General features: G+C 44.7%; 3 protein-coding genes across 15 annotated transcripts in view; 2 read left to right on the top strand and 1 right to left on the bottom strand.

Annotated features, from left to right (window-relative positions):
- POLE2 (DNA polymerase epsilon 2, accessory subunit) overlaps positions 1-11,117 on the bottom strand; it is a 48,081-nt gene extending 36,964 nt beyond the window's left edge. For 6 of the 8 annotated variants that reach the window (XM_059658829.1, XM_059658830.1, XM_059658826.1 and 3 more), the window contains exons 1-2: positions 10,818-10,915; positions 2,856-2,956 (exon numbers count right to left, since the gene is read on the bottom strand). In XM_059658829.1, coding sequence (XP_059514812.1) covers positions 2,856-2,956; positions 10,818-10,885 — 169 coding nt within the window. In that variant the 5' untranslated portion in view covers positions 10,886-10,915. Of the gene's footprint in view, positions 1-2,855; positions 2,957-10,817; positions 10,916-11,085 lie in introns of those variants that run through there. The other 2 variants (XM_059658832.1, XM_059658835.1) reach the window with 2 other exon arrangements.
- Positions 11,118-14,824: 3,707 nt separating this feature from the next.
- Positions 14,825-15,360, top strand: LOC132226392 (U6 snRNA-associated Sm-like protein LSm3). Its single transcript, XM_059681082.1, has one exon. It carries the CDS (start codon positions 14,825-14,827, stop codon positions 15,131-15,133), a length of 309 nt encoding a protein of 102 aa, XP_059537065.1. The 3' UTR covers positions 15,134-15,360.
- Positions 15,361-25,601: 10,241 nt separating this feature from the next.
- The window catches only part of KLHDC1 (kelch domain containing 1), a 59,189-nt gene continuing 57,708 nt past the window's right edge, over positions 25,602-27,082 (top strand). The window contains exons 1-2 of one of the 6 annotated variants that reach the window (XM_059658947.1): positions 25,602-25,982; positions 26,926-26,978. Coding sequence is in view for 1 of the 6 variants with exons in the window: in XM_059658955.1 (XP_059514938.1) it covers positions 25,887-25,982 (96 nt within the window). In the remaining 5 variants the exon portion in view is untranslated. The remainder of the gene's footprint in view (positions 25,983-26,925; positions 26,979-27,082) is intronic. The other 5 variants (XM_059658923.1, XM_059658912.1, XM_059658938.1 and 2 more) reach the window with 5 other exon arrangements.

Raw genomic sequence — 27,082 nt, 5'->3', positions numbered from 1 at the left:
TCCCGGGTTCGATTCCGGTCAGGGGCATGTGCCTGGGTTGCGGGCACATCCCCAGTGGGGGGTGTGCGGGAGGCGGCTGATCGATGTTTCTCTCTCGTCGATGTTTCTGACTCTCTGTCTCTCTCCCTTTCTCTCTGTGGAAAATCAATAAAATATATAAAAAAAAAAAAAAAAAAAAAAATAAACAAATAGACTACATCAAACTAAAGAGTTTTTGCACAGCAAAAGAAACCATCAACAAAATGAAAAAACAACCCAATGAATGGGAGAACATATTCTCCAATGATACATCTGATAAGGGGTTAATATCCAAAATTTATAAAGAACTTATAAAACTCAACACCAAACACACACACACACACACACACACACACACATATTTCAATTACGATGGGCAAAAGACCTGAATAGACACTTCTCAAAAGAGGACATACAGGTGACCAATAGACATGAAAAGATGCTCAAAGTCACTAATCATCAGAGAAATGCAAATTAAAACCACAATGAAATATCACCTCACAACTGTCAGAAATGCTATCTATAATAATAAAAGCGTAATATGCTAATTAGACCAGACGTCCTTCCGAACGTCCTTCTGGACAACCTTCTGGATGAAGCCAGGCCTGTGAGGGAAGCCCAGGTCCCGGGTGCCTGCTGGTGGCCAGAGGGAAACCCAGTCCCAGGTGCCAGAGGGAAGCCAGTGCCGGCAGCTGGGAGAAGGAAGGCCTACTCTTGCACGAATTCCGTGTATCGGGCCTCTAGTCATCAATAAGTCAACAAACAAGTGTAGGCAAGGGTGTGGAGAAAAGTGAACCCTTGTGCACTGTTGGTGGGAATGCAGATTGGTACACGCACTGTGGAAAGCAGTATGGAGTTACCTGAAGAGAAAAAAAAAAGGAACTGCCTTATAACCCAGTGATTCTACTTCTGGGAATTGCAGTGTTATTTACAACTAGGGGCCCGGTGCACGAAGATTTGTGCACTGGGGGTGGGTTCCTCAGCCTGACCTGCACTCTCTGCAATCTGGGAGCCCTCAGGGGAGCCCTCTCCAATCCGGGAGTTTCTGTCTGTATTTGGAATCATATGAGCAAATTGTTTGAAACCCCCCTACCCAGTTTGGTTTGCTGCTCACAGAATAATAGAGGCATTTTTTTTCTTTGCTCCATTGGTGGAGATTTCCTGGAAGTTTTAGGATATCTTCCCTTTAATTTTTTCTAGACACTCTGATTTTACTTATGTCTCTTACCTTTGCTTTCCCTCCATCCCCAACCGCAACAGTGCTCCAGGCTCACTTTGCTCTGGTGTCTAGATCCGTCTGCCACCAGAACTATGATTCCCAGCATTCCTGATGCTCTGTGCACTCTGGGCTTCCACTTCCGGTCCTGGGGCTGCCACCAGACTACTATTCCCAGAATTCCTGGTGCTCCCTGCGCTCTTGGTTTTCCCTTCCTGCTCTGTCTCTGTCCCACAGCCTCCCACTCTGCCAAGTTCTCCAAGCGCCAGCTCTCCCTCTCTGCTCTCCATCTGGCGGCTTGGGGAGCCAAGTTCCCCACGCCGCTTCACTTCTGCCGGCTCTCCCACTCTGTTCTCCACCTGGTGGCTTGGGGGAGCAATCGAGGGAGCCACGTCCCCCCAAGCTTCTGGCTCTCCCGCTCTGCTCTCCGCCCAGCGCCTGTGTATGCAAATTAACCTGCCAAAGATGCGGTAATTTGCATACTCACTCCTGATTGGCTGGTGAGCGTAGCGGAGGGACAGTCAATTTATATGTTTCTCTTTTATTATATAGGATAGCCAAGATTTGGAAGCAGCCCAAGTGTCCGTAAGTAGATGAGTGGATAAAAAAGCTGTGGTACCTTTACACAGTGGAATACTACTCTGCTGTAAAAAGAGGAAAAAAGTTACCCTTTGCAAAAGCATGGATGGACCTGGAGAACATTATGCTAAGTGAAATACACCAGTCAGAGAAAGACAAGTACCATATAATTTCATCATATGTGGAATTTAATGAACAAAGTGAACTATCAAGCAAAATGGAGATTGACTTATAGATAGAGAGCAAGAGACAGCTCTGGTGGTGGTAGTGGTCAGGTGCTGTGGGGTTAGAGGGATTGACCAAAAAAGGAAAAAAAAGGGAGAACTCATGGACATGGACAACAGTGTAGTGATTGGGGGGGGGCGGGGGATAGGGAAAGAGGGGAGAGGCTTGAAGAGGGCATAGAAGGGATGGAAAAAATAAAATAAGATTTTTTTTAAATCTACCTTTAGAAGTGAAAATGAGATATACAGTAATTTCTCCTATAGCATAGAACATGTTTCTTCCTTTTTAATTAAGAAACTGACATCTACCCACCATATGAGAGCAAGCTACATCCTCTTCTCTCCTTCAGTGCTCTAGAAACAGAGAACTTTTTTTTTTTAGAAGAGCACTTCCCCTTTGTAGGCCTATACTTGTGGCAAAAAGTTAAGTACTTAACAAAAAGATCCCTGAAGAAAGGCTGAAGCAAGAAGGGAGTTAGCCGGGCTCACTTTTTTCCTCCACCCCCAACAGTTAGGGGTACTTAAGTAAGACAAAGTTATAGGCCTGCAGCAAGACAAAAGTGACCCTAAAGGATCAGATCAAAATCAGAAGTTAAGTGCAGAAATATGGAGGCGACGGCTCTGTGAGGGGGAAGAACTGTAAAAGAATCTCTGGGGAATGTATTGAGGTTCCAAAGGAACTAGAAGTTACCCCTTGGGAAGAAGTGCTACAAGGGGTAACACTTCATACTGAATCCTCAACTTCTACTCAAATCTCTAAGTCTGTTAAGGATGTAGAAGTATACTAACAATTTAAGAGCTATCAGAATGTTACTTACAGGGTTGCTTTTCAACTGCATCAATGATCTTTTCCAGTGCATCTTCAAGCTCTACTTCACTGATAGACTGAAGAGCTTCTGTGAGGTACTTAATAGCTTCACTGATAAGAGATGGAAAGAAAAGATGAGGCAGGTCACTGGTAATTAAGGCTAAAAGTTTTATGACAAAATAGCAAACGCTCATCAAAATGGCATTGAAATTAAGATCCACTCACTCTCTGCAGGAGTACCCACCTTTCCTGCACTTTCTAAACAAATTATTCCTTCTATCCCCTGTCAACATAACCGTTCTTTTTTTTTTTTTTTTATAGCAAAGGTGGAAATTTATTGAAGAACAAGTACAGACTCCCATGTGGGAGGGGAAAGAATCTCACAGCACAGACTCCCACATAAGGAGGGGGAAAGAGTCCCAGCCTAACTGTTCTTAAAGTCCCAAATCACATCCTCCTTTTAAAAAATATATTTTATTGATTTTTTACAGAGAGGAAGGGTGAGGAAGAGAAATAGAGTGTTGGAAACATCGATGAGAGAGAAACATCGATTCAGCTGCCTCTTGCACGCCCCCTACTGGGGATGTGCCTGCAACCCAGGTACATGCCCTTGACCAGAATCGAACCTGGGACCCTTCAGTCCGCAGGCCGACGCTCTATCCACAGAGCCAAACCAGTTAGGGCACATCCTCCTTTTAAGAAGCCTTCCTAGCCCAGCCAGTGTTGCTCAGCAGTTAAGCGTTGACCCAGGAACCAAGAGGTTGCAGTTTGATTCCTGGTCAGGGCATAAGCCTGGGTCGCAGGCTTGATCCCCAGTAGGGGGTGTGCAGGAGGCAGCCGATTGATGATGTTCCTCTCTCATTGATGTTTCTATCTCTCTATCCTTCTCCCTTCCCCTCTCTCTAAAAATCCTATCTAATAATGGACAAACATGGTAATTGACCATACCTTCGCTATGCCTCTCATGGGCTAATCAGCGCAATATGCAAATTGACCGCCAACAAAGATGGCGGTTAATTTGCATACTGCAGGCAGGGCAGGACAGCATAGCTGCCAGCACGAGAGCCGCCATCCAGACCCCCGTGTGCGACCCCAGAAGCTGCCTGCCTGCCGCCAGTGATTGGATCCGATCCGGGCCGGCCCCAGAAGCCCCAGAAGCCGCCCAAAAGCCAGGTGATTGGGGGAGATGGAGGTCCCCTGCCCAGGCCTGAAGCCTGGGCCAGAGGCGTCAGGCCTGGGCCGGGGGGGCCAAGCCAGTGATTGGTGTGAACTACAGAGGAAACACCTTTTCTGACTGCTCATTGGCTAAGCTCCCTGGATGCCACTGGTAATATTCTTAGTAACTTGGGTAATAAGAATCCAAAAAAGTGATCTAGGGTTTTTCACCACACTCCTGGCAAAAAAAAACAAAGGTCCGCTGCTGGAGGGGTAAGAAATGTCATATCCTGCCCTAGGCAGTTTGGCTCAGTGGATAATGCCTTGGCCTGCCGATGGCAGGGTCTGGGGTCAATTCTGACCAAGGGCATGTACCTAGGTTGCAGGCTTCTCCCTGGGTGGGGCCCAGGTCAGGGCTCATGCAGGAGGCAACCAATCAAAGTGTCCCTCTCACTTTGATGTTTCCCTGTGTCTTTCCCTTTCTCTTCCACATTCTCTAAAAATCAATGGAAACATATCCTCAGGTGAGGATAAAAAAAAATAATAAAGAAATTATTATATGAAAGACACATCTTGAAAATGCCTAAAGAAAGTTGTCATTTTTTCATGGTGAAGGGACTGGAGTCCGTGTTGATGAAAAAACCTTGCTGGCTGCAGTGACTGGCAGTGGCTGCAGCAGCGGGGTGATGGGGCTGGTGCCTTCCCCTGATCAGCCTGGTCACCTCCCACAAAGGGAGGCCAGACTGTGGCTTAGGCCCGCTCCCCAAGGGGAGCAGGGAGCAGGCCTTAAGCCATCAGTAGGACATTCCCTGAGGGCTCCCAGTATGTGAGAGGGGGCAGGCTGGGCTGAGGGACCCCCCCCCCTACCCAGTGCACGAATTTCATGCACCAGGCCCCTACTCTATACTAATAAAAGGGTAGTATGCTAATTAGACTGGAAGTCTTCTGGACGACCTTCCGGACGTCCTTCCTGACAAAGCCGGGCCCAGGCAAAGCCACCTGCCTGCGGTCCCGGGTGCCAGCGCCTGCGGCTGAGGCCCAGGAGACAGAGAAAAGCCTGCCGCCTGGGAGATGGAGAAAAGCTGTCAGCCCCTTGGTCCCAGGCGTCAGCGCCTGTGGCCCTGGAGACAAAGAAAAGCTGCCCGCCCTGCAGTCCTGGGCACCAGTGCTAGTGGCCCATGAGACAGAGAAAAGCCGCCCGCCCCACGGTACCAGGCGCCTGTGGCTGGCCCAGGTGAAGCCGCCCACCCACGGTTCCCTGTGACTGTGGCCTGCCCGGGCGAAGCCGGCCCGGGGCCTGGGTGCCTGTGGCCGGCCAGAGGGAGTGAAGACCAGTTCCGGGTTCCTGCAGCTGGTTGGAGGAGGGAATCCTGGGTCCTGGGTGCAGGGCCGAGGCAGAGGTAGTTAGGGGCAATCAGGCAGGCAGGCAGAGGGGTTAGGGGTTATCAGACAGGCAGGCAGGCGAGCAGTTAGGATCCAGCAGTCCTGGATTGCTAGAGGCATGTCCGGCTGCCGGTTTAGGCCCAATCCCTGGATTGGAAAGGGTGCAGGCCGGGCTGAGGGATCCCCCACCCATGCACGAATTTTGTGCACTGGGCCTCTAGTCAATAATAATAAAAAATATTTTTTTAAAAATAGGAGTCTTCCTAGACTAGCACTACCTGCTGCAATCTCCCCTTCCTTCTGAAATTGTTAAAAAGCTTACTATGCCCAGCAGTATGGCTCAGTGGTTGAGCATCGACCTATGAACCAGGAGATCGAAGTTCGATTCCTGGTCAGGGCACATGCCTGGGTTGCGGGCTGGATCCCCAGTAGGGGATACGCAGGAGGCAGATGATCAATGATTCTCATCATTGATGTTTCTATCTCTCTCTCCCTTTCCCCTCCTTTCTGAAATCAATAAAAATCTGTATTTTTAAGATGCTCACTTATATTTACCTGAGATTTGATACATTACATTAGCTTTGTACAATTTCTTACCATACTCTCAAGGCAGGACTTCATCTGTTTCGGTGTTCTGAACATAACAGCCTAACTTAAGCAACACTCATATTAAATTACATGACTCTCTCCAACAACAACAAAAAACTCAATAAAGCTGAAATTAAAAAAAAATTCAATGAATCTCTGATTTAAATACCAATAGTGCTCAGAATGAACACTTTGCACTTAAACAATTAGCTAATTACATGCCATTCTGTATTTGTAGCACACAACTTTATACTTTATGTCAATACTATTGTTTTACTGGTCACACTAATTGTTCTATATCTTGGATTGCTTATTGATTGTTTCATATGTAAGTGTTTCATATTTATTATAGATGATACTCCTTGAGAATTGAAACTGTATCATCCTTAGGCAGAGTGCTAAGCACACTAAAGGTGGCCCATAAATATTTGATGTTGAGTCCCTAAAATCACACACATTTTGGGACAGCTCTTAGGATAGACCAAAGCCCATAAAATTGTACAGGATCTGGACCTGCCAAATCTCATTAGGCTCATCCAGTGGCTCTGATTTTTCTGGTCTTCTCGTGCCGCACAGTCTTAGATGGTCATTTCCTCCCACTCATTTCTTCACCTAGTCAAGTCCTGCTCATCCTTTAATACTCACTCAAACCAATTCTTCAATAAAGCCCTTCCTTGACTCTAGAGCCATTTATACACCTGATTACACGCTATTTCAACACATCTTTCCTTGGATACTTTTCACAATTGATGTTAAATAATTGTGAATTATTTAATATTCATGGTAGCCAGACTTCTAAGATGACCCCCTAATAATCCATGCTTCCTGGTATTCACATCCATGTGCAATCCCCTCCCTTTAACTGGAGGCTGAACTTAGTGACTTTCCTCTGACCACAGTATATAGCACAAGTGATATTGTAATTTTAAAAGTAATATTTTGTAAGTGACAAGAATGTCACATGATTAGTTTATAAAAGATTGTGGTTTCCATCTTGAGAGCAGACTCTCTCTTGCTGGTTTTTTTTTTTTTATAATCTTTATTGTTCAGATTATTACATTTGTTCCTCTTTTGCCCCCCCCATAATTCCCCTCCTCTCAGTTCCCGCCCCACCCTCCGCCCTCACTCCCCACCCACTGTCCTCATCCATAGGTGCACGATTTTTGTCCAGTCTCTTCCTGAATCTACCACACCCCTTTCCCCCCCAAGAATAGTCAGTCCATTCCCTTTCTATGTTCCTGATTCTATTATAATCACCAGTTCATTCTGTTCATCAGATTATTTATTCACTTGATTCTTAGATTCACTTGTTGATAGATGCATATTTGTTGTTCATAATTTGTATCTTTACCTTTTTCTTCCTCTTCCTCTTCTTAAAGGATACCTTTCAGCATTTCATATAATCCTGGTTTGGTGGTGATGAACTCCTTTAGCTTTTCCTTATCTGTGAAGCTCTTTATCTGACCTTCAATTCTGAATGATAGCTTTGCTGGATAAAGTAATCTTGGTTGTAGGTTCTTGGTATTCATCACTTTGAATATTTCTTGCCATTCCCTTCTGGCCTGCAAAGTTTCTGTTGAGAAATCAGCTGAAAGTCGTATGGGTATTCCCTTGTAGGTAACTGGGTTTCTTTCTCTTGCTGCTTTTAAGATTCTCTCTTTGTCTTTTGCTCTTGGCATTTTAATGATGATGTGTCTTGGTGTGGTCCTCTTTGGATTCCTTTTGTTTGGGGTTCTACTCGCTTCTTGGACCTGTAAGTCCATTTCTTTCACCAGGTGGGGGAAGTTTTCTGTCATTATTTCTTCAAATAGGTTTTCAATATCTTGGTCTCTCTCATCTTCTGGCACCCCTATAATTCTGATGTTGGTACGCTTGAAGCTGTCCCAGAGGCTCCTTACACTATTCTCGCATTTTTGGATTCTTTTTTCATTTTGCTTTTCCCATTGGGTGTTTTTTGCTTCCTCACATTTCAAATCATTGACTTGATTCTTGCGCTCCTCTGGTCTGCTGTCGGGAGTCTGTATAATATTCGTTATTTCAGTCCGTGTATGCTTAATTTCTAGTTGGTTCCCCAATATAGCATCGAGGGTCTCATTAGATTTCTTGAGGATCTCACAACATTTATCGGCGGTCTCACCAGTCTTTTCGAGGGCCTTACTAAGTTTATCGGCAGCTTCTAAACAGTTCTTAAGAGACCTTAAAAGTGTGGTTCTGAACTCAATATCCTCCATTGACAGTTTTGTCCTGTTTCTTTGTCTCCGCATTTTTTATGCTTTCTTGGTACACCCCCTAGTGGTCTTTGTGTGCAGTCTTGTTGCCTTTAAGCCTTGATTGATGTCGGCAATACCGGGGGTGAGTTGACCTCCAGGCTAACTGGCTATGAGAGTCCGCTGGGTCTGCAGTGGGAGGGCTTCTGTGCTGGATCTCTAAGGCGGTGCTAATCTAGCCTTTGCCTGAGGCTATCCGGCAAATGGTTCTGCGCAGGGCTTGGGCGGGGCGGGTCCCAGGGGATCTACAGGGCTGGCCGGAGCGAGCAGTTATGGCTGCTCTCAGTTCCTTCCCCAGGGGCTCTGCCTCTCAGAGTCCCAGCAATGGCTGCAAACCTCCGAGAGTCCCCAGAGACTCGCCTGGATCTGGAGCTCAGAGTCTGAAACTCCCTCCCGATTGAAAACAACCGCGCCCTCCGCCACCAGCCCGCTCCGCGCGCGCACTCCGCACCTGAGTATTTCACTTCAGCACTGCGCCTCCTCTGAGTCTGGGTATGATATTCTCTTTCCTCCTAGTTGTAGAATTTCCAGTCAGCCAGACTTCCTGTGGTTTTGGATGATGTCCGTTCTGTCCTTTAGTTATATCTCTGAAGTGGTTGTTCGAGGCAGCGATCTCCTGCGTTAACCTACGCCGCCATCTTGGTTTCTCTTCTTGCTGGGTTTGATGAAGCAAGCTGCGGTGTTGGGGAGGCCCAAATGGCAAGGAACTGAGGGCGTCCTCCCACTGACAGCCAACAAGGACAGAGGCCCCCAGTCCAGCCATCCTGCAGGAACAGAACACTGCCAAGCACTGAATGAGCTTGGAAGCGAATCCTACCCAGCTGACATGGGAGACAGTCCCAACTTGACCACAGCCTTGCGAGCGCCCTGAAGCTGAGGACCCAGTAAAGCCGGCTTAAATTACCCTCAGGAGGGGAATGTGAGAAAGTCTGTGTGTGCTGTTTTAAGCTTCTAAGTTTTGGGATAGTTTGTTATGCAGCATAAATAACTAATATACCATCTGCCCCAAGCACCATAGTGTCTTACTCTCTCCTACTCCCTTGCCCCAGCACAGTGTTTTGCAGCTCATAGATTTCAGTGTATTTCTGACTGAATGAATGATAGCTTACTATTCAAATTCTAAATGAAAAGAAAGAAAAGTTGATCATATTTTTAAAATGCCAGGAATCAACGGAAAACAATTCATTATTTTCTCCCAAAGCATATCCACTCTTGCCCTTGTTCACCACTAAGCCAAAGGCAAAATTAAAAGTCCCATAAAACGTATCCTTACAAAACACACACACACACACACACACACACAAAAAACCTCTTTACACACAAGTTGTAATGAAAACCTGGAACAGAAAAGTATATCCCATCTGGAGGTATTAAAATGTGTAAACACTGTATTTTCTTTCCCCTTCCTTCCTTCCTTGCTTTTTAAAGCAGATTTGAGAAGAAAATCTTGGAAAGCTTCGTTTTGTAGGTCCTAGAAAACACTGATATGGCCAGGAAACCTATCAGAGAGGTTCTAAAGGAAAGGAAAGGAAAGGAAAGGAAAGGAAAGGAAAGGAAAGGAAAGGAAAGGAAAGGAAAGGAAAGGAAAGGAAAGGAAAGGAAAGGAAAGGAAAGGAAAGGAAAGGAAAGGAAAGGAAAGGAAAGGAAAGGAAAGGAAGGAAGGAAGGAAGGAAGGAAGGGAGGGAGGAAAGAGAAAGGAGAGAAAAGAGAAGAGGAGAGAAAAAGAAAAAGAAAAAGAAAGACCCAGGAGACCCAGGCACAGCTTGCAGCCTGCCCACTGTTTAACGCTCCGGAACTGCCCATGGTCCGGAGTCGGGAATGCTGGCCGGGCCCAGTTTCTGCAACAATATCAGTTGACAGCTGCTGAGGGCACAGGAGCGTCCCCGGTCTCTCATTGCTGTCTCGGGGACGCCGGCCAGCGCCGCCAGGATTCCCACTCCGCAGAGGCGGAGACTTGGGGTGGGGGTGAAGGTGGGATGGGGTGGGGTGGGGGTGGGGGGTAGGTTGAGGGGGTGCTGGTGGTGGCAGTCACGGTGCTAACAAGCCGCTGCTGCGACTCCGATCGCCCCTGCTCGGCACCGGCAGGAGGGGACCCTCGAACCCGGGAGAAACTCTTCGACTCTGCCAACCTCAGAGAGACCTACGAAGGCATCGCAACCTGACCGCCCAAAAGCACTTGTTTCTTAGGACTTTCTTGTAGTTGTTAATCCTCACCCAGGGCTACTGTTCTCCATTGATTTTTATGGAGAGTGAAGGGAGGGGGTGGGGAGAGAGAGGGGTCCATCAGGTGAGACAGACGCATCGATTGGCTGCCTCCCCACGCCCCCGGCCGCCCAGGGACCGAGCCTGCCGCCGCGGTGCGCGCCCGAGACCGGAATCGAACCGGGACGAACCCTTCAGGCCGCGGTCCGGCGCTCTAACCACTGAGACGGTGGCTGGGGCCGCTTCTTAGAACTTTTGAAGGGTCTCTGTCATTTAAGGTGGAGCCCCCTCCTGCTGCCCGGAGGGTCCAGAGGCCCCGCGCCGCCGTGTGACCCTGGCTCCCCCCTCCCGGCCTGCCCACTGCGCGGCCCACTCACCCCCTGAGCAGCAAGCCGCGCAGCTTGAAGGCAGAGAGGGCCCGGCTCCGCAGCCGCTCCGGCGCCATGTTCGCGTTTTGGCGCCACGGCCGCGGCCCCGCCCCTTCCCGGTGCACCCCGCCCCTCGTGGCCGCGCCCCGCCCCGCGGCCCCGCCCCCTCCCGGTGCACCCCGCCCCTCGTGGCCGCGCCCCGCCCCGTGGCCCCGCCCCCTCCCGGGTGCGCCCCGCCTCCGCCGCGGGGCCCGAGTCCCGGGTGGACTCCCTGCACCTGGTTTCCGTGCGCGGAGAGCGCGGCGGCGCCGGCCGAAGGAGGCGAGGACTCGAGCTCCTGTGTCGCCCCCGACGGAAGGAGAGTGCCTTCCGTGTCTGCCGGGGCGTGTGCTGGCCCCGCTTCTCCCGATCCGTCCTGGAGCCGCTCCCAGCGCTGCCCTCGGTCTGCCAGCGCTCCGTCGGACTCGCCCCGACCCGGGGTCCGGTGTGACCCGTGCTTCCTGCTTTACACAGGCCCTGGAAGCACGCCAGGGCGCCACTTGGTTTTCCCCGACATTCACTCGAAATAGCTAAAAACCACCATCATGCATTCCCACCCGCCCACTTTTTATTTAAAAAGGCTTTCCTATGCGCCATAAACTGTCACAGGTGCTATAAATGTATTGATTGCTGTATGCTCATAAACTCTGAGTTGTATGCCACTTTTTCAGCATCATTTTATAGCTGAGAACACAAACACAAAGTTGGTAGATGGCTAACTCAAAATGAAAGGTTCAGAGAGTGGAGTCAGGATTTGAACTCAATCTGATTCCAGCAAGTGGACTATTAATCTGCCACATTTCAGAAGGCTTGCTCCAGTGTGTTGAATAAAACCATGGAATGCACACAGCCTTATAACATATAAGGACAATTTTGAAGTACTGATGTACGGTAACCTCTGGGGTATATGGTTAACTTAAAAAACCACACACACACACACACAAGCAAAGTACAGTATGGTAAAGGAGGGGAAATGTGTGTGTGTGTGTGTGTGTACACTGAAAGGGCGAGTCGTCTCGGGGCCTGACCACGCTGCTGGCGGCCTCGGCACCGACTCCCCAGCCCACGGCGGGAGCCCGGCGCAGGCTGCCACCCGCCCGCCGCCCCCCGGACAGGACCCACGCAGCGGCAGCAGCGGCGGCGGGGCGGGGCGCGTGCCCTCGCCCGCGGAGATGGAGGAGGAGGTGATCGCCGATGCCCCCGGGAACGAGATGGAGGACGTGGACTTCCTGCCTGGGCTGGAAGGAACTGGTCGATCTACTGGACCCCCAGCAACCGGACTGGCCCCTGGAGCCCAGGCTCAGCTCGCCCTGGGGGGGCCTAGGACTGCGCCCTCCATCTTGCCCTGGGTCCTCCATTTTTGGGGCAGCCGCCATGTGCTCAGGAGAGTGCCTTCTTCCCGGAAGCCCAGGCCCCTGCTGGCCACGCCCAGGATTTCTTGAAACTAACCAATGACAATCAAGGGACGTGCGTGCCATAGAGATGACCCGACTCGCGCCTGGCCAATCAGCGGGGCCCACAGTCCCCTCTCCTGCCCTCACTCCACCCCCCTTTAAAACCCCCTGTCCCATCAGGCCTCTCTCTCTCTCTCTCTCTCTCTCTCTCTCTCTCTCTCTGCCACTGGAGCTTACCGTTGCATGGGTGAGTGTGGCAGGGGAGCCAAACCCGGGTTTGAAATAGATGACTCTTTGCTTTTGCATCGGACTGACTGGTTCCCTGGGGGTCTTGGGAACTTTGAAATCTGGGCACAACACACATATACTTGTTTTTGCATTTTAAAAAACCTCTGACACTAAAACTAGACCCTAAAAATATGATTAACCATAAAGGGCAGAAAGGGATAAAGATCACAGTGAGAACTTTCTTTGTAGTGAGAGTTTTAACTATCAACCATGATGTTTTACATATTCAAAAAAATAAAAAGAAAAAAGTAAACTTAACATTAAAAGCATAACCAAACCAATATACCTAACTGTATATTAAATTGGTAACATAACATCACAGAGAAAAGTGATTTTTGAACAGTTTTCTGTATGTTTTCAGTGAAATATAAAGACAAAAAACTGCAAAGAAAATTTGAATTTTTATGTCTGAAATAAAAAGAAACAGTCAATTTTCACTGTTTGAGGTAATTTTCTTCTACATAGTTAGTGGTCACCAACATTGATTTAACGAATGCTCATCGTTCCTAGGTTCCTATGAGCCTTTCCTCACATTTTCATTAACTGATCAATACATAAGCTTGTTTTCCATGTATTTCTGTATAAAAACACCTAATATATATTTTTGAACCATGAACATTGACTAAGGCCCCAGCACGATAATTTGTACTTGTACCTGAGGAAGCCTATCTAACGTATTTTCTCCCTAAGGCACATCACAGTCTTCCTGTGCCTTGGAGTACTAGATAGCATGTCAGCACTATGCTTGGAAGCCATTTAAACAAAAACATCACCAAGAGAAATCACAAAATGTGTACTATGTGGCACTAAATGTATCTCAAAAAGTCACTTTTAAAAAATAGTATGAGAAATGAAACAAAAAAGTAAAATGTCACCTTGTTCAAACTCACCTGGGAGCATGTGTGATGGGCAACAAATTTTCAATGTTTTGCAAATGTTCACAAATGATTATGAAAGATCCCAATATTGATTTGGGTGTTACAAGTAAATTTTAGTAAATAGATTAATTCACAAATATAGAATGCACAAATAATGAAGATTGACTATATCTGCTTAACTACCAGAAGGATAAACAAGAAAAAAATGGGCCGTGACCTGGTAGCTCAGTTGGTTAGAGTGTCCTCATACACCAAGGTTTTGGATTCCATCCTGGGTCAGGTCACATACTACAAGAAACAACCAATGAATGCATAAATGGGTGCAACAAATCCATGTTTCTCTCTCTCTCTCTCTCTCTCTCTCTCTCTCTCTCTCTCTCTCTCTCTCTTCTCTCTCTCACACACACACACTTCCTCTCTCTCTAGAAATCAATCAAATAAAAATTTAAAAAACGAAGGACAAATGGTTATTTGGGGCAGGAAAGTGGAAAGAATCTATACTAATAAAAGGGTAATATACTAATTAGACCAAATAGACCGGGCATCCTTCCAGACAAAGCCATGGTGGCAGGGACTGAGACAGAGATGGTTAAGGGCGATCAGGCCAGCAGGGGAGAGCAATTAGGAGTGATCAGGCCCGCAGGGGAAAGCAGTTAGGGGCATCAGGGAGGCAGGCAGAGGCAGTTAGAGGTGATCAGGCCGGGAGGGGAGAGCAGTTAGGGACAATCAGGCCGGTAGGCAGAGACAGTTAGGGGCGATCAGGCCCGCAGGGGAACAGTTAGGGGCATCAGGCAGGCAGGCAGGCAGGCAGGTGAGCCATTGGGAGCCAGCAGTCCTGGACTGCGAGAGGAATGTCCTACTGCCGGTTTAGGCCCAAACCCTGGCATCGGGCCTAAACCAGCAGTCGGTCATCCCCCGAGGGGTCCTGGATTGGAGAGGGTGCAGGCCAGGCTGAGGGACCCCCTAGCCCCATACATGAATTTCGTGCACCGGGCCTCTAGTAAGACTATAAAATGCTAAAACTATTAGACAAAAGAGAAAAGGATATTTGCACAGTCCCAAAGTACCACCCTATAGACTACTAGCTAATAATACACAGACAAAACTTTTAAAATGAATCTTCAGAGGTTACCACCTTAACCAAGCATCAAACTTGCCTCACAAATAATGGACTAATTTTACATTGTTACTGTTATGATGCAATATACAGCATCACTTCTGAAGTATTCTTGCCAAAATGTTAACCTCAATTTAATCAAATCTTGATCTTTCAGTTTAAGGAAATAATATTTAACTATCTCTCAAACTAACCATTTCTATCTCCATGGCTGGGGCCCTTACTAGGACACCATTAGGATAAATCTTGCCATCAGGATAAACTTTCTAAAAGATAATTCTTATAGGCAGGGTTTGAAACATGACAGATGACGTGGAACAGCAACAAACTACCAACACTGTAGAAGAGCCCCTGGATCTTATTAGGCTCAGCCTAGATGAGCGAATTTATGTGAAAATGAGAGATGACAGAGAGCTTAGAGGTAGATTACATGCTTATGATCAACATTTAAATATGGTATTGGGAGATGTGGAAGAAACTGTGACTACTATAGAAATTGATGAAGAAACATATGAAGAGATATATAAAGCAACAAAACGGAATATTCCAATGCTTTTTGTCCGGGGAGATGGTGTTGTCCTAGTTGCCCCTCCATTGAGAGTTGGTTGAAACAAAGAATATATCCTGTGTGGAAATTAGGAGACTTTACATGATTGTGTCTTTAAAGGTAGAAGATATTCAAAAGAGAAACCTGTGTAAATTTTGATATTAATAAATGACCAAGGATTCTTCTGCTCCTGAAATGAGTTTATTTGCACATAACTCACAAATTCTAAAGCTAAATGGCATTTTTATTTTTCTCCAACCCTTCCAATAAATGTGATCACAAAAACGCAGCCCTCTTTTTTTAGGAGTTGATTTGCTCCATTGTTTTTTCCAGATAATTTCTGATTTTTTAAATTTAAATTATATTTGATGTTTTCTTAAAAAAAAAAAAGATAATTCTTACTTACTTTTAAAACACTCCAAATCTCCTCTATTTGGATAAAGTGAACAGGTCATTTCTTTCTTTCTCTCCTGTCCCATCTGCCAGGAGCACTTCTCTCCCTCTTCCCCTCCATTCGCCTAAACAACTTCCACTCATCCTTTAGTTCTTAGTTTAGATTTTACTTTCTCTTGGGAACATTCCCTGACTCCCAAATCTGAGTTTGGGACCCCCTGAGTTTCATGTCTGGAGTGATACATTAGAGAATTAGCATGCTTCTTGGGGGAGAAGATCCTTAAATCTGTAAATGGAATTATTCCAGTAACCATAGGAGTTTAAATCCAGAGGATTATGAGATTATAAGCCTTCTAAGAATTCACAAAAATCTTGGTGAGGGCTTTGGAATTCCACTGCAGGTAGGAAAGGGATTCCTGGGACAAAGGTTACATATATTAATAACAATGACTTCTACCACTGCTACTACCATTTACTGAGCACCTAGCTGAGTGCTTACACCAGAGCAGTGCTATGTGGTATCCAACTTGCTGCCTTAAATACTGACCGCCCAACTATCCAGAGTAAATGTTCTAATAATCAAGTTACATTATTCACTCCTTGCTTAAGATCCTTGGGCTTACACTTTAAGTTCAGCCTTTAAACAAGGCTTTGTAATTGCCTATTCCAACTTTATCCTTGGCTGCATCCCACATTCATTCTATAGCCATACTGAACTATTTATAGTTAGTCAGAAAAATTCAAGTGTCTCCCTTTGTGAACCTCCTTCCCCAATAGATCACATCTTTCCTTCCTGTTTTCTCCTGTATTTTGTCCACATTTCTACTATACTTCTCAACCCATATGGCATTAATTTCCTTACATATGTTTTCCTCTGACTGGACGCTGAAGCCCCTGTAGTAGAGCTATGTCTTACGCACCTTAATTTCCTTTGTTACAGTCATCTGAGGGCGGCAGAGTAGGAGGATGCTGCACGGACATACTCCCAGGAACAAGCTGGAATTACAAGTAAAATACAGAAAACCTTCCTGAATAATCAATGGAAAACTCGCAGGAGGGAACCGTGATATCCCAGGACAGAAAGTAGAGACCGCATAGAGACTGGTAGGAGGGGCGGAGGCACAAAAGGGCTGGCTGGGCGCCCACAGACAGCAACTGAAGTCCCAGAGAGATATCTCAGCTGTGGGGGGTTGCCACTGAGAACTCTGGGATCTAATCCCAAAGCTGAACTCCCCAGCAGAGAGCACCAAACTGAGGAGGGTACACACATAACATCCAGCTATGAAAAGCAGCTTTTGGGGTGCTGTCTGCAGGGAGTGACAGCTGAAAATTCAGGCACCCTCTTAAAGGGCCAATGCATAAAATTCCCCGTGGAGCCACCCCCCTTGTGCTCTGGCAGAGGGAGGGTGAAGTGACTGGAGCTGTGAGAGCAGAACCAGGACTGGGGACTCAGGGGATAGAGCTCAGAAGGCAGACACCCCAAGTTTCCTGGGCTGAGTCATTCCCTCACACAGTGGAGGGCATCTTTCCCACATAGACATCTGCCTTGCCTGAGGGGGAGGACAGTTGACACACCCTATTGGAAAACACCCTGCCCTGAGGCCACTAAGAGATTAAAAGTAACAGTTAGCCTCCAGGCAGAAGCAACTGCCCCACCCTGTTTAAAAAATATATATATATTTGATATATATATAATATATATACTATTTGATATATATAATATGTATAATATATATAATAATATATCTATATTATTGATTTCAGGGAGGAAGGGAGAGGGAGAAAAAGATAAAAACATCAATGATGAGAGGGAATCATTGATTGGCTGCCTCCTGCATGCCCCCTACTAGGGATTGAGCCCTCAACCCAGGCATGTGCCCTTGACTAGAATCAAACCTGGGACCCTTCAGTCTGCAGGCCAACACCCTACCCACTGAGCCAAAGCAGTTAGGGCTGGCCCACCCTGTTGAAAAAAAAAATTCTCGCCACACCTCAGGATGATTGCCTGGGGGGCAATTCAAATTGGACTCCTATTAGTCTGTAGGTAGAGATGATTTCTGGAGGCTTTGAGTCTTTGCCTGACCCAATTAGTCAGAAACAGCCTTTAACACTGTCCTTCACTAGAGACTGAGAGATGTAGAGGATCTACCTAACACATAGTGACAAACCCAAACAAACAACCAAAATAAGGAGACAAAGAAAGAACCCACCAAATGAAAGAACTAGAGAATTCTCCAGAAGAGAAAAATGAAGCAGAGATAAGAAATTTATCTGAAACAGAGTTCAGAGTAACAATGGTAAAGATGCTCCACAACATGAAAAAAAGATATGGTAACTATGAAAAAAGAACAGTCTGAGATAAAGAATGACATAACACAAATAAAGAACACATTGGAAGGAATACACAGCAGATTAGGGGAAGCTGAAGTGAATTAGAAGACAGAGTTGAAAATATCACTCTATTAGAAAACCAAAAAGAAAAAAAACAATAAAAAAATAGGAGGACAGCTTAAGGGAGGTGTGGGACCATGTGAAATGTAACAATATTAGAATAGCACATGTGCCAGAAGAGGCAGAAAGGGAGAAGGAATAGAGAACATGTTTGAAGAAATAATGGCAGAAAACTGCCCTAACCTGTAAAGGAAAAAGTCACACAAGTTCAGGAGGCACAGAGAACCCCAAGCAAGAAGAACCCAAACAGGCCCACACTCAGACACATCATAATTAAAATGCCAAAAATTAAAGACAAAGAGAGAATCTTACAGGCAGCGAGAGAAAACTGTTACCTACAAAGGAGTCCCCATAAGGCTGACACCTGATTTCTCATCAGAAACTCTATAGGCTAGAAAGGAATGACATGAAGAACTCAAGGTAATGGAAAGCAAGGATCTGCAATCAAGATTACTATATCCAGCAAGGCTGTCATTCAAAATAGATGGTCTAATGAAGAGCTTTTCAGACAAAAAAAAAAAAAAAAGGCTAAAGGAGTTCATCACCACCAAGCCAGCATTACAAGAAATGCTAAAGGGATTGCTGTAATGAGAAGAAGAAAGACAGAGAGAAACCTAGCCATACAGAAATATAATGGCAATAAATAAGTACTTATCAATAATAACCTGAATGTAAATAGATTACATGCTCCCATCAAAAGACATAGGGTAGCTGAATGGATACAAAAACACGATCCAACTATATGCTGTCTACAAGAGACTCACCTCAAAACAAAAGACATACACAGGATGACAGTGAAGGAATGGAAAAAAAAAATTATGCAAATGGAAAAGAAAATCAGCTGGAATAGCAATACTCATATCCAACAAAATAGATTTTAAAATGAAGGCCATCACAAGAGACAACAAAGGTCACTACACAATACTAAAGGGATCGATCCAAGAAGAGGATATAACCCTGGTAAACATATATGCACCCAATATAGGAGCACCTAAATATACTTTCAAAACCTCTAGAGGACTTTAACGGAGAGAAAGACAACAATACAGTCATAGTAGGGGACTTTAACACCCTGCTGACTTCACTGGATAGATCTTCCAGACAAAAACTTAACAAGGAAACAGAGACTCTAAAGGACACACTGGATCAGATGGATAATTGACATCTATAGAATATATTACCCCACGCAGCAGAATATACATTCTTCTCAAGTGCACATGGATAATTCACAAAGGTAGACCACATGTTAGGACACAAAGCAAGTCTCTACAAGTTCCAGAAGATTGAAATCATATTAAGCATCTTCTCAGAGCACAGTGGAATGAAATTAGAAACTACAGTAAAAATACCCCAAAACATTTAAACACATGGAGGCTAAATAGTATGTTATTAAACAATGAATGGGTTACCAATGAGATCAAGAAAGAAATAAAAAACTTCCTAGAAACAAGTGAAAGTAAACACACTAAAACCAAAAATCTCTGGGACACAGCAAAAGCAGTCCTGAGAGGGAAGTTCATAGTACAATAGGCCTACCTCAAAAAAATAAGAAAAATTAGCAATAAACTATTTAACCCTACAGCTTAAAGAACTAGAAAGACAACAATAAGGAAAGCCCAGGGTAAGTAGAAAGGAGGAAATAATAAAGATTAGAGCAGAAATAAATAACATAGAGACTAAAAACACAATACAAAAAAAATCAATGAAACCAAGAGCTGGTTGAAAGGATAAACAAAATTGACAAACTGTTAGCCAGACTCATCAAGAAAAAAAGAGAGAGGACTCAAATAAATAAAATCAGAAACAAAAATGGAGAAGTAGTTACAGACACCACAGAAATAAAAAGGATTGTAAGAAAATACTATGAACAACTATATGCCAACAAGCTGGACAATGTGGATGAAATAGACAAATTCCTAGAAAAATATAATCTCCCAAAACTGATTTTGGAAGAATCTGAAAATCTGAATAGTCCAGTAACAACTGATGAAATAGGAGCAGTAATAAAAAAAACTCCCACCAAACAAAAGCCCAGGTCCAGAGGGCTACCCAGGGGAGTTTTTATCAAACATCCAAAGAAGAATTAACACCTATTCTCCTCAAACTATTTCAGGAAATCCAAGAGGAAGGAACACTTCCAAACCCTTTTTATGAGGCCATGATTAACCTAATTCCAAAACCAGATAAAGACACTACAAAGAAAGAGAATTACAGGCCAATATCCCTAATGAATATAGATGCTAAAACCCTCAATAAAATATTAGCAAATCGCATCCAGCAATATGTTAAAAAGATCATACACCATGATCAAGTGGGATTTATTCCAGGGATGCAAGGCTGGTACAATATTCGAAAATCAATAAGGGGGATACATCACATAAACAAATTGAAAGACAAAAATGGCATCATCATATCAATAGATACAGAGAAAGCATTTGACACAATGTAACATCCATTTTTGATAAAAACTCTTAGTAAAGTGGGAATAGCAGGATCATACCTCAACATGATAAAGGCCATATATGACAAACCTACAGCCAACATCATACTAAATGGGCAAAAACTAAAACGATTTCCCCTAAGAATAGGAACAAGAAAGGGATGCTCACTCTCACCACTCTTGTTTGACATAGTATTGGAAGTGCTAGCCATAGTGATCAGGCAAGAAGAAGAAATAAAAGGCATCCAGATTGGAAAAGAAGTAAACCTGTCCCTATTCACAGACAATATGATATTGTACATAGAAAACCCTAAAGACTCCATAAAAAAACTGCTAGACTTAATAAAATAATTCAGCAATGAAGCAGGATACAAAATTAATACCCAGAAATCTATGGCTTTTTTATACACCAATAATGAACTCACAGAAAGAGAAACTAAAAAAACAATCCCATTTACCATTGCAAAAAAATAAATAAATTAAGATACCTAGGAATAAACTTAATTAAGGAGATAAAAGACCTGTATTCAGAAAACAACAGCATGTTGAAAAAAGAGATAGAGACACAGAACTTAGAACACAGAATTCAGGAGAACCAAGATGGCGGCATAGGTTAACGCCGGAGTTTGCTGCTTTGAACAACTACTTCAAAAGTGAAACCAAAAAATGGAAGGGACATCACCCAGAACCACAGGAACGCAGGCTGAGTGGAAGTCCTACAACTAGGAGGAAAGAGAAACCCATACGGACACTCAGAGGAGGCGCAGTGCTGAAGTCAAATTCTGAGGTGCGGAGTGCGCGGAGCGGGCTGGCGGCGGAGGGCGCGGTTGTTGTTTTCAATCGGGAGGGAGTCGCAGACTCTGAGCACCAGATCCGGGCGAGTCTTTAGGGACCCAGACTCAAACGGGAGAAGCGGGACTGTCTGGCTTCAGTCAGAGCGAGTGCAGCTTTCTCTCCCAGCTTTGCAGCGGGTGCTGGGACTCAGAGAGGCAGAGCCCCTTGGGACAGGACTGAGAGCCGCCATAACTGCTCTCTCTGGCCCACCCTGTTGATCCTGTGCGACCCGCCCCGCCCAAGCCCTGCACAGAGGCATTTGCTGGATAGCCTCAGGCAAAGGCTAGATTAGCACCTCCCTAGAGGACAGAAGTTCTCTCACTACTGACACAGCTGATTCTCATAGCCACTTGGCCTGGAGGTCAAACCCTCCCTGGAATTAGCTACAACAATCAAGATTTATCTATAAGACTGCGAACAAAGACCACTAGGGGGTGCACCAAGGAAGCATAACAAAATGCGGAGACAAAGAAACAGGACAAAATTGTCAATGGAAGAAATAGAGTTCAGAACCACACTTTTAAGGTCTCTCAAGAACTGTTTAGAAGCTGCCGATAAACTTAATGAGATCTACACGAAAACTAATAAGACCCTCGATCTTATATTGGGGAACCAACTAGAAATTAAGCACACACAGACTGAAATAACGAATATTATACAGACGCCCGACAGCAGACCAGAGGAGTGCAAGAATCAAGTCAATGATTTGAAATGCGAGGAAGCAAAAAACATCCAACCGGAAAAGCAAAATGAAAAAAGAATCCAAAAATGCGAGGATAGTGTAAGGAGCCTCTGGGACAGCTTCAAGCGTACCAACATCAGAATTATAGGGGTGCCAGAAGATGAGAGAGACCAAGATATTGAAAACCTATTTGAAGAAATAATGACAGAAAACTTCCCCCACCTGGTGAAAGAAATGGACTTACAGGTCCAAGAAGCGCGGAGAACCCCAAACAAAAGGAATCCAAAGAGGACCACACCAAGACACATCATAATTAAAATGCCAAGAGCAAAAGATAAAGAGAGAATCTTAAAAACAGCAAGAGAAAGTAACTCAGTTACCTACAAGGGAATACCCATACGACTGTCAGCTGATTTCTCAACAGAAACTTTGCAGGCCAGAAGGGAGTGGCAAGAAATATTCAAAGTGATGAATACCAAGAACCTACAACCAAGATTACTTTATCCAGCAAAGCTATCATTCAGAATTGAAGGTCAGATAAAGAGCTTCACAGATAAGGAAAAGCTAAAGGAGTTCATCACCACCAAACCAGGATTATATGAAATGCTGAAAGGTATCCTTTAAGAAGAGGAAGAGGAAGAAAAAGGTAAAGATACAAATTATGAACAACAAATATGCATCTATCAACAAGTGAATCTAAGAATCAAGTGAATAAATAATCTGATGAACAGAAAAAAAAAAAAAAGATAGAGGAAGACATATACAAATGGAAGAATACACCGTGTTCATGGATTGGTAGAATTAACATCATTAAAATGTCCATACTACCCAAAGCAAACTACAGATTCAATGCACTCCCCATTAAAATACCAACGGCATATTTCACAGATCTAGAACTATCCAAATATTCATATGGAATGAAGAAAAAGACCCTGAATAGCCACAGCAATCCTGAGAAAGAAGAACAAAGTTGGAGGGATCATAATACCAGATATCAAGCTATATTACAAAGCCACTGTTCTCAAAACTGCCTGGTACTGGCACAAGAACAGACAGACCAATGGAACAGAACAGAGAATACAAAAATTGACCCAAGCCATTATGCTCAATTAATATTTGACAAAGGAGGCAAGAGCATACAATGGAGTCAAGTAAGTCTCTTCAATAAATGGTGCTGGGCAAATTGGACAAATACATGCAAAAAAATTGAAACTAGGTCACCAACTTACAGCATACACAAAAATAAACCCAAAATGGATAAAGGACTTAAATTTAAGATGGGAAACCATAAAAATCTTAGAAGAATCTGTAGGCAGCAAAATAGTAGACACATGTCATAGCAATATCTTTACTGATACAGCTCCTAGGGCAATGGAAACTAAGGAGAAAATAAACAAATGGGACTACATCAAAATAAAAAGCTTCTGCACAGCAAAATAAAAAGCTTCTGCACAACAAAAGAAACAATCAACAAAACAAGAGAGCCCACTGCATGGGAGAACATATTTGCCAATGTTATCTCCAAAATTTACAGAGAACGCATACTTAACAAAAGGAAGATAAACAATCCAATAAAAAAATGGGCAATGGACCTAAATAGATACTTTTCCAAAGAGAACATACAGAAGGCCAAGAGACATGTTCAAAATCACTAATCTTGGGAGAGATGCAAATCAAAATGACAAAGAGGCACCATCTCACAGGTGTCAGAATGGCTGTCATCAACAAATCAAGAAACAACAAGAGCTTATGAGGATGCGGAGAAAGAAGAACCCTCTTGCACTGCTGGTGGGAATGCAGACCTGTGTAACCACTGTGGAAAACAGTATAGTTTCCTCAAAAAATTAAAAATGGAACTCCCATTTGTCCCAGTAACCCCACTTCTAGGAATATATCCCAAGAAATCAGAAATACCAATCAGAAAGGATATATGCACCCCTATGTTCATAGCAGAACAATTCATCATAGCTAAGATTTGTGCCCATCAGCAGATGAATGGATTAAAAAACAGTGGTACATCTACACAATGGAATATTACACTGCTATAAAAAAGAAGGAATTCTTTTGCAACAGCATGGATGGACCTGGAGAGCATTGTGCTAAGTGAAATAAGCCAGTTGGAGAAGGATAAATATCACATGATTTCACTCATTTGTGAAATATAATAACATAAACTGATGAACAAAAATAGAGCCAGAGAAAAAAAATTTTAGAATAGAAGCAATCCTGTTATTTGCAGATATTTAATACTTCCTACAACTTTTATGGTATTATACTATGTTACTACAGTTTTGGTAATATTATATTTAAAATCTTTTTTTCTTGAAATATTGTTTATTGCATGTAATATATTTGAAATAATTTTTCTTGAAATATTAATGTTTATTGTATGTAAATGGTTACTTTGTATCTACAATCTAGTAATAGATTTATTTTGTATGTTGAAAAAAATTCTCTTTGTTTTTCATTGTCAACAAATATTCCAGTGTAATAGAGCCTCAACACCAACTATCTGTGCTGGAAGCTATCCATTGTGTACACTAACAGGAAAGTGCAAACAAGGAACCCAGAAGGCTGATGGACCTTGAGCTTTGGCAAGGGCTAAAGCTATGCACCAATTGTTCTGTTGAGACAATGATAGCTCAAGTAACTTCCTGACCTAATAGTCTCAAAGTGAATCTTTACTAATATTTACTGATCTTATTTATTTATTTATTTATTTATTTATTTTATTTACTGATCTTTAAGATAGTCTGTCTGCTATCAGAATTGCCTGCCTAAGGGCAAGATGTGTATCTAAAATTGAATAAAAAGCTAGCAGGGCCTGGGCAACAGTGAAGCCTTTCCTCTTGAGAAAGACTCTCCACCTGGCCCCCTGTAATTTCCAAATTCATATTTCTTGTCTAGTCTCTTCATTTGTGAGCGGCCCTTCTCCAGGTCCTGAACCCAAGCCACTCAGGACTCTGCTTTCACATATCTATAGCAAGCAGGCACTTCATATGTTCATACTGAATAAGTGAATGAATTAACTTGTTCTGAGTGGAGGGCAGCCACAATCTCTTCAAAAAGTGGCTTTGGACAAGTGCATTGACAGTCACTAGTAGAATTATCTTCCCTCCTGGTCTTAGTTTTACTTCAGTAACGTTTTACAAGGGCTAGCCAACTTTTTCGGCAGGGGGCTGGAGAGTAACTATTTTCGGCAGCATGGGCTACACGGCCTTTGTTGCAACTCCTTGGTTCCACTTACTCAACTCTGTGGTTATGGTTAAAAGCAGCCATGGACAATACTTAAGTGAATTAGGGTGGCTGTGTGACAATAATACTTTATGTACAGATACTGAAATTTCAATTCATTTTATTTTCATAAGTTATAAATGATCATTCCTTTGATTCTCCGCCCCCTCCAATCCTTTAAAAATGTAAAACGTGAGGACCTATGTAATACTTTCAACAATAAAGATTAAAAGAAAAAAAAATCCAGATGCCAAACAACAACAAAAGTAAAAAGTTCTCAGCTTGTGGGCCCTACAAAATTAGTGGTGGACAGAACCTGACCTCCAGGCCTAGTTTGCTGGTATGTTTTAGAAAATTCCTAACTTAAAAAAAAAAAAAGTCTATTAAATACACACACACTATTATTGTGGATAAGCATCTCCGCTGGAGGTTGAATGGAAAGCATTAATATGCTGATTTCTGTGGCCGCGGCATCACCTCCCACAGACCCTAAGCGCGGCAGCCGGTGAGTGCGAGGGGGCTGGCTGCACCGACCGCACAGCGACCCCGGGCCGGGAAGTCGGCGGGGGCCGGGCCGCCCTCCGCTCCGACCCCGGCGGCCCAGACCCGCCCGCCGGCCCGCGCGGCCTGCGGCTGCGGGGCGCGCAGTCGCACTGCTTCCGCCTTCCACCAATCTCGGTCCTCGACGCGTTCCGTTCGTGCGCGGCGGAGCTGGGCGGGAGGAGAGGCCGCCGTGGCCGGGCTGCGGCGTGAAGAGCGGCGGGGCCCAGCGCCGGCGCGGATGGAGGACTCGCAGCTGTTCTGCGTGGCCGAGGAGCGCAGCGGCCACTGCGCGGTGGTGGACGGCAGCCGCCTCTACGTGTGGGGGGGCTACGTGGTAAGGGGAAGGGGCGGGACGGGGCGGACTCGCGCCGGGAGCCCGCCCGGCGGCGCGGCCCGAGCGGACGCCGAGCGCCCGCCCACGCCCGGCCCCGCGGCGGGGGTTGGCGGTCCGGGCGGCGCGCCCGGGCCCTGCGCCCCCACTCTCCGCCCTCCGCCGTCTGCGCTCCCGCCGCCGCCCGCGGTGGCTCCCGCTCCGATTGCGTCCGGTCCCCGTTCGCGGCGCCGCCAGCTCCGTCCCCCGCCCCGCTCTCCCCGGCCGCCGGTTTGCCCGACACTGAATCAGTGCCCGCGCCATTAATGATCCTTAAATGCTTGCGGAGATTTAAAAGTGCGCAGAGGACGCCGTGTTGTATTATTTTGTAAATATTTCTTTTCGCCACGGCGCAAGTGGACGTAAAATATCGAAATCACCGAATCATTTAAATAGTTCGAAGCTATTTTTAGTGGCATTTCTTTACCAAGAGCGTGTACGCTCGGCATACATACCGAGGAATGGAATGCTGCTGGGTCACTTGGTACACACATTTCCAGATTTACTTGGAAATGTCACTGTTGCCAGATGGATAATTACGATTTTTGTTTTCAAATCTCAAGGTAGAGTCACTCATATTAGGAATAATATACTAGAAAATATTAAAATTTCTTACTGTCATGGAAGTTTGTATTTGTTTTGTTTCTATAATCACTGGATTATAGAATCAAGGATTCTATAGTTGGAAATAGTTCAAGAATATATACCAGCCCTTTAGTTTATAGATTTAAAAAAAAAAAGGCCAGCCATTTGGAGGTAGAAACTACATTTTCTGACTGTCCCGATACTACTGTGACAGATGTAACATGACTGCATCATCCACTGAAATAAAGTACATACTATCGATGTTAAATGATTCTCAAATTTAAGTTGGTTTTGTTGTTTTGTTTGTGTGTTTGTTTTTAAGTTGGTGCAGTATCAGGAAAATTAGAAGTAACCTTTGAGTGCCTACTATACCTGGTATGTGCTAGAAACTCTCTTATCTCTAATCATATGTAATCCTTACTATATCTTGTAAGGTAAGTAATACTCTATTTTAAAAATAAGAACAGTGAGTCAATGAG

The sequence above is a fragment of the Myotis daubentonii genome, chromosome 1 (assembly GCF_963259705.1).
Source record: "Myotis daubentonii chromosome 1, mMyoDau2.1, whole genome shotgun sequence".
NCBI lineage: Eukaryota > Metazoa > Chordata > Mammalia > Chiroptera > Vespertilionidae > Myotis > Myotis daubentonii.
Note: the sequence above shows the minus strand (reverse complement) of the source record. Positions and strands in the feature narration are given on the sequence as shown.

Bases quoted from the DNA above. Each gene is read 5' to 3' on its own strand.
- LOC132226392 (XM_059681082.1), top strand. From the start codon at position 14,825: ATGACAGATGACGTGGAACAGCAACAAACTACCAACACTGTAGAAGAG.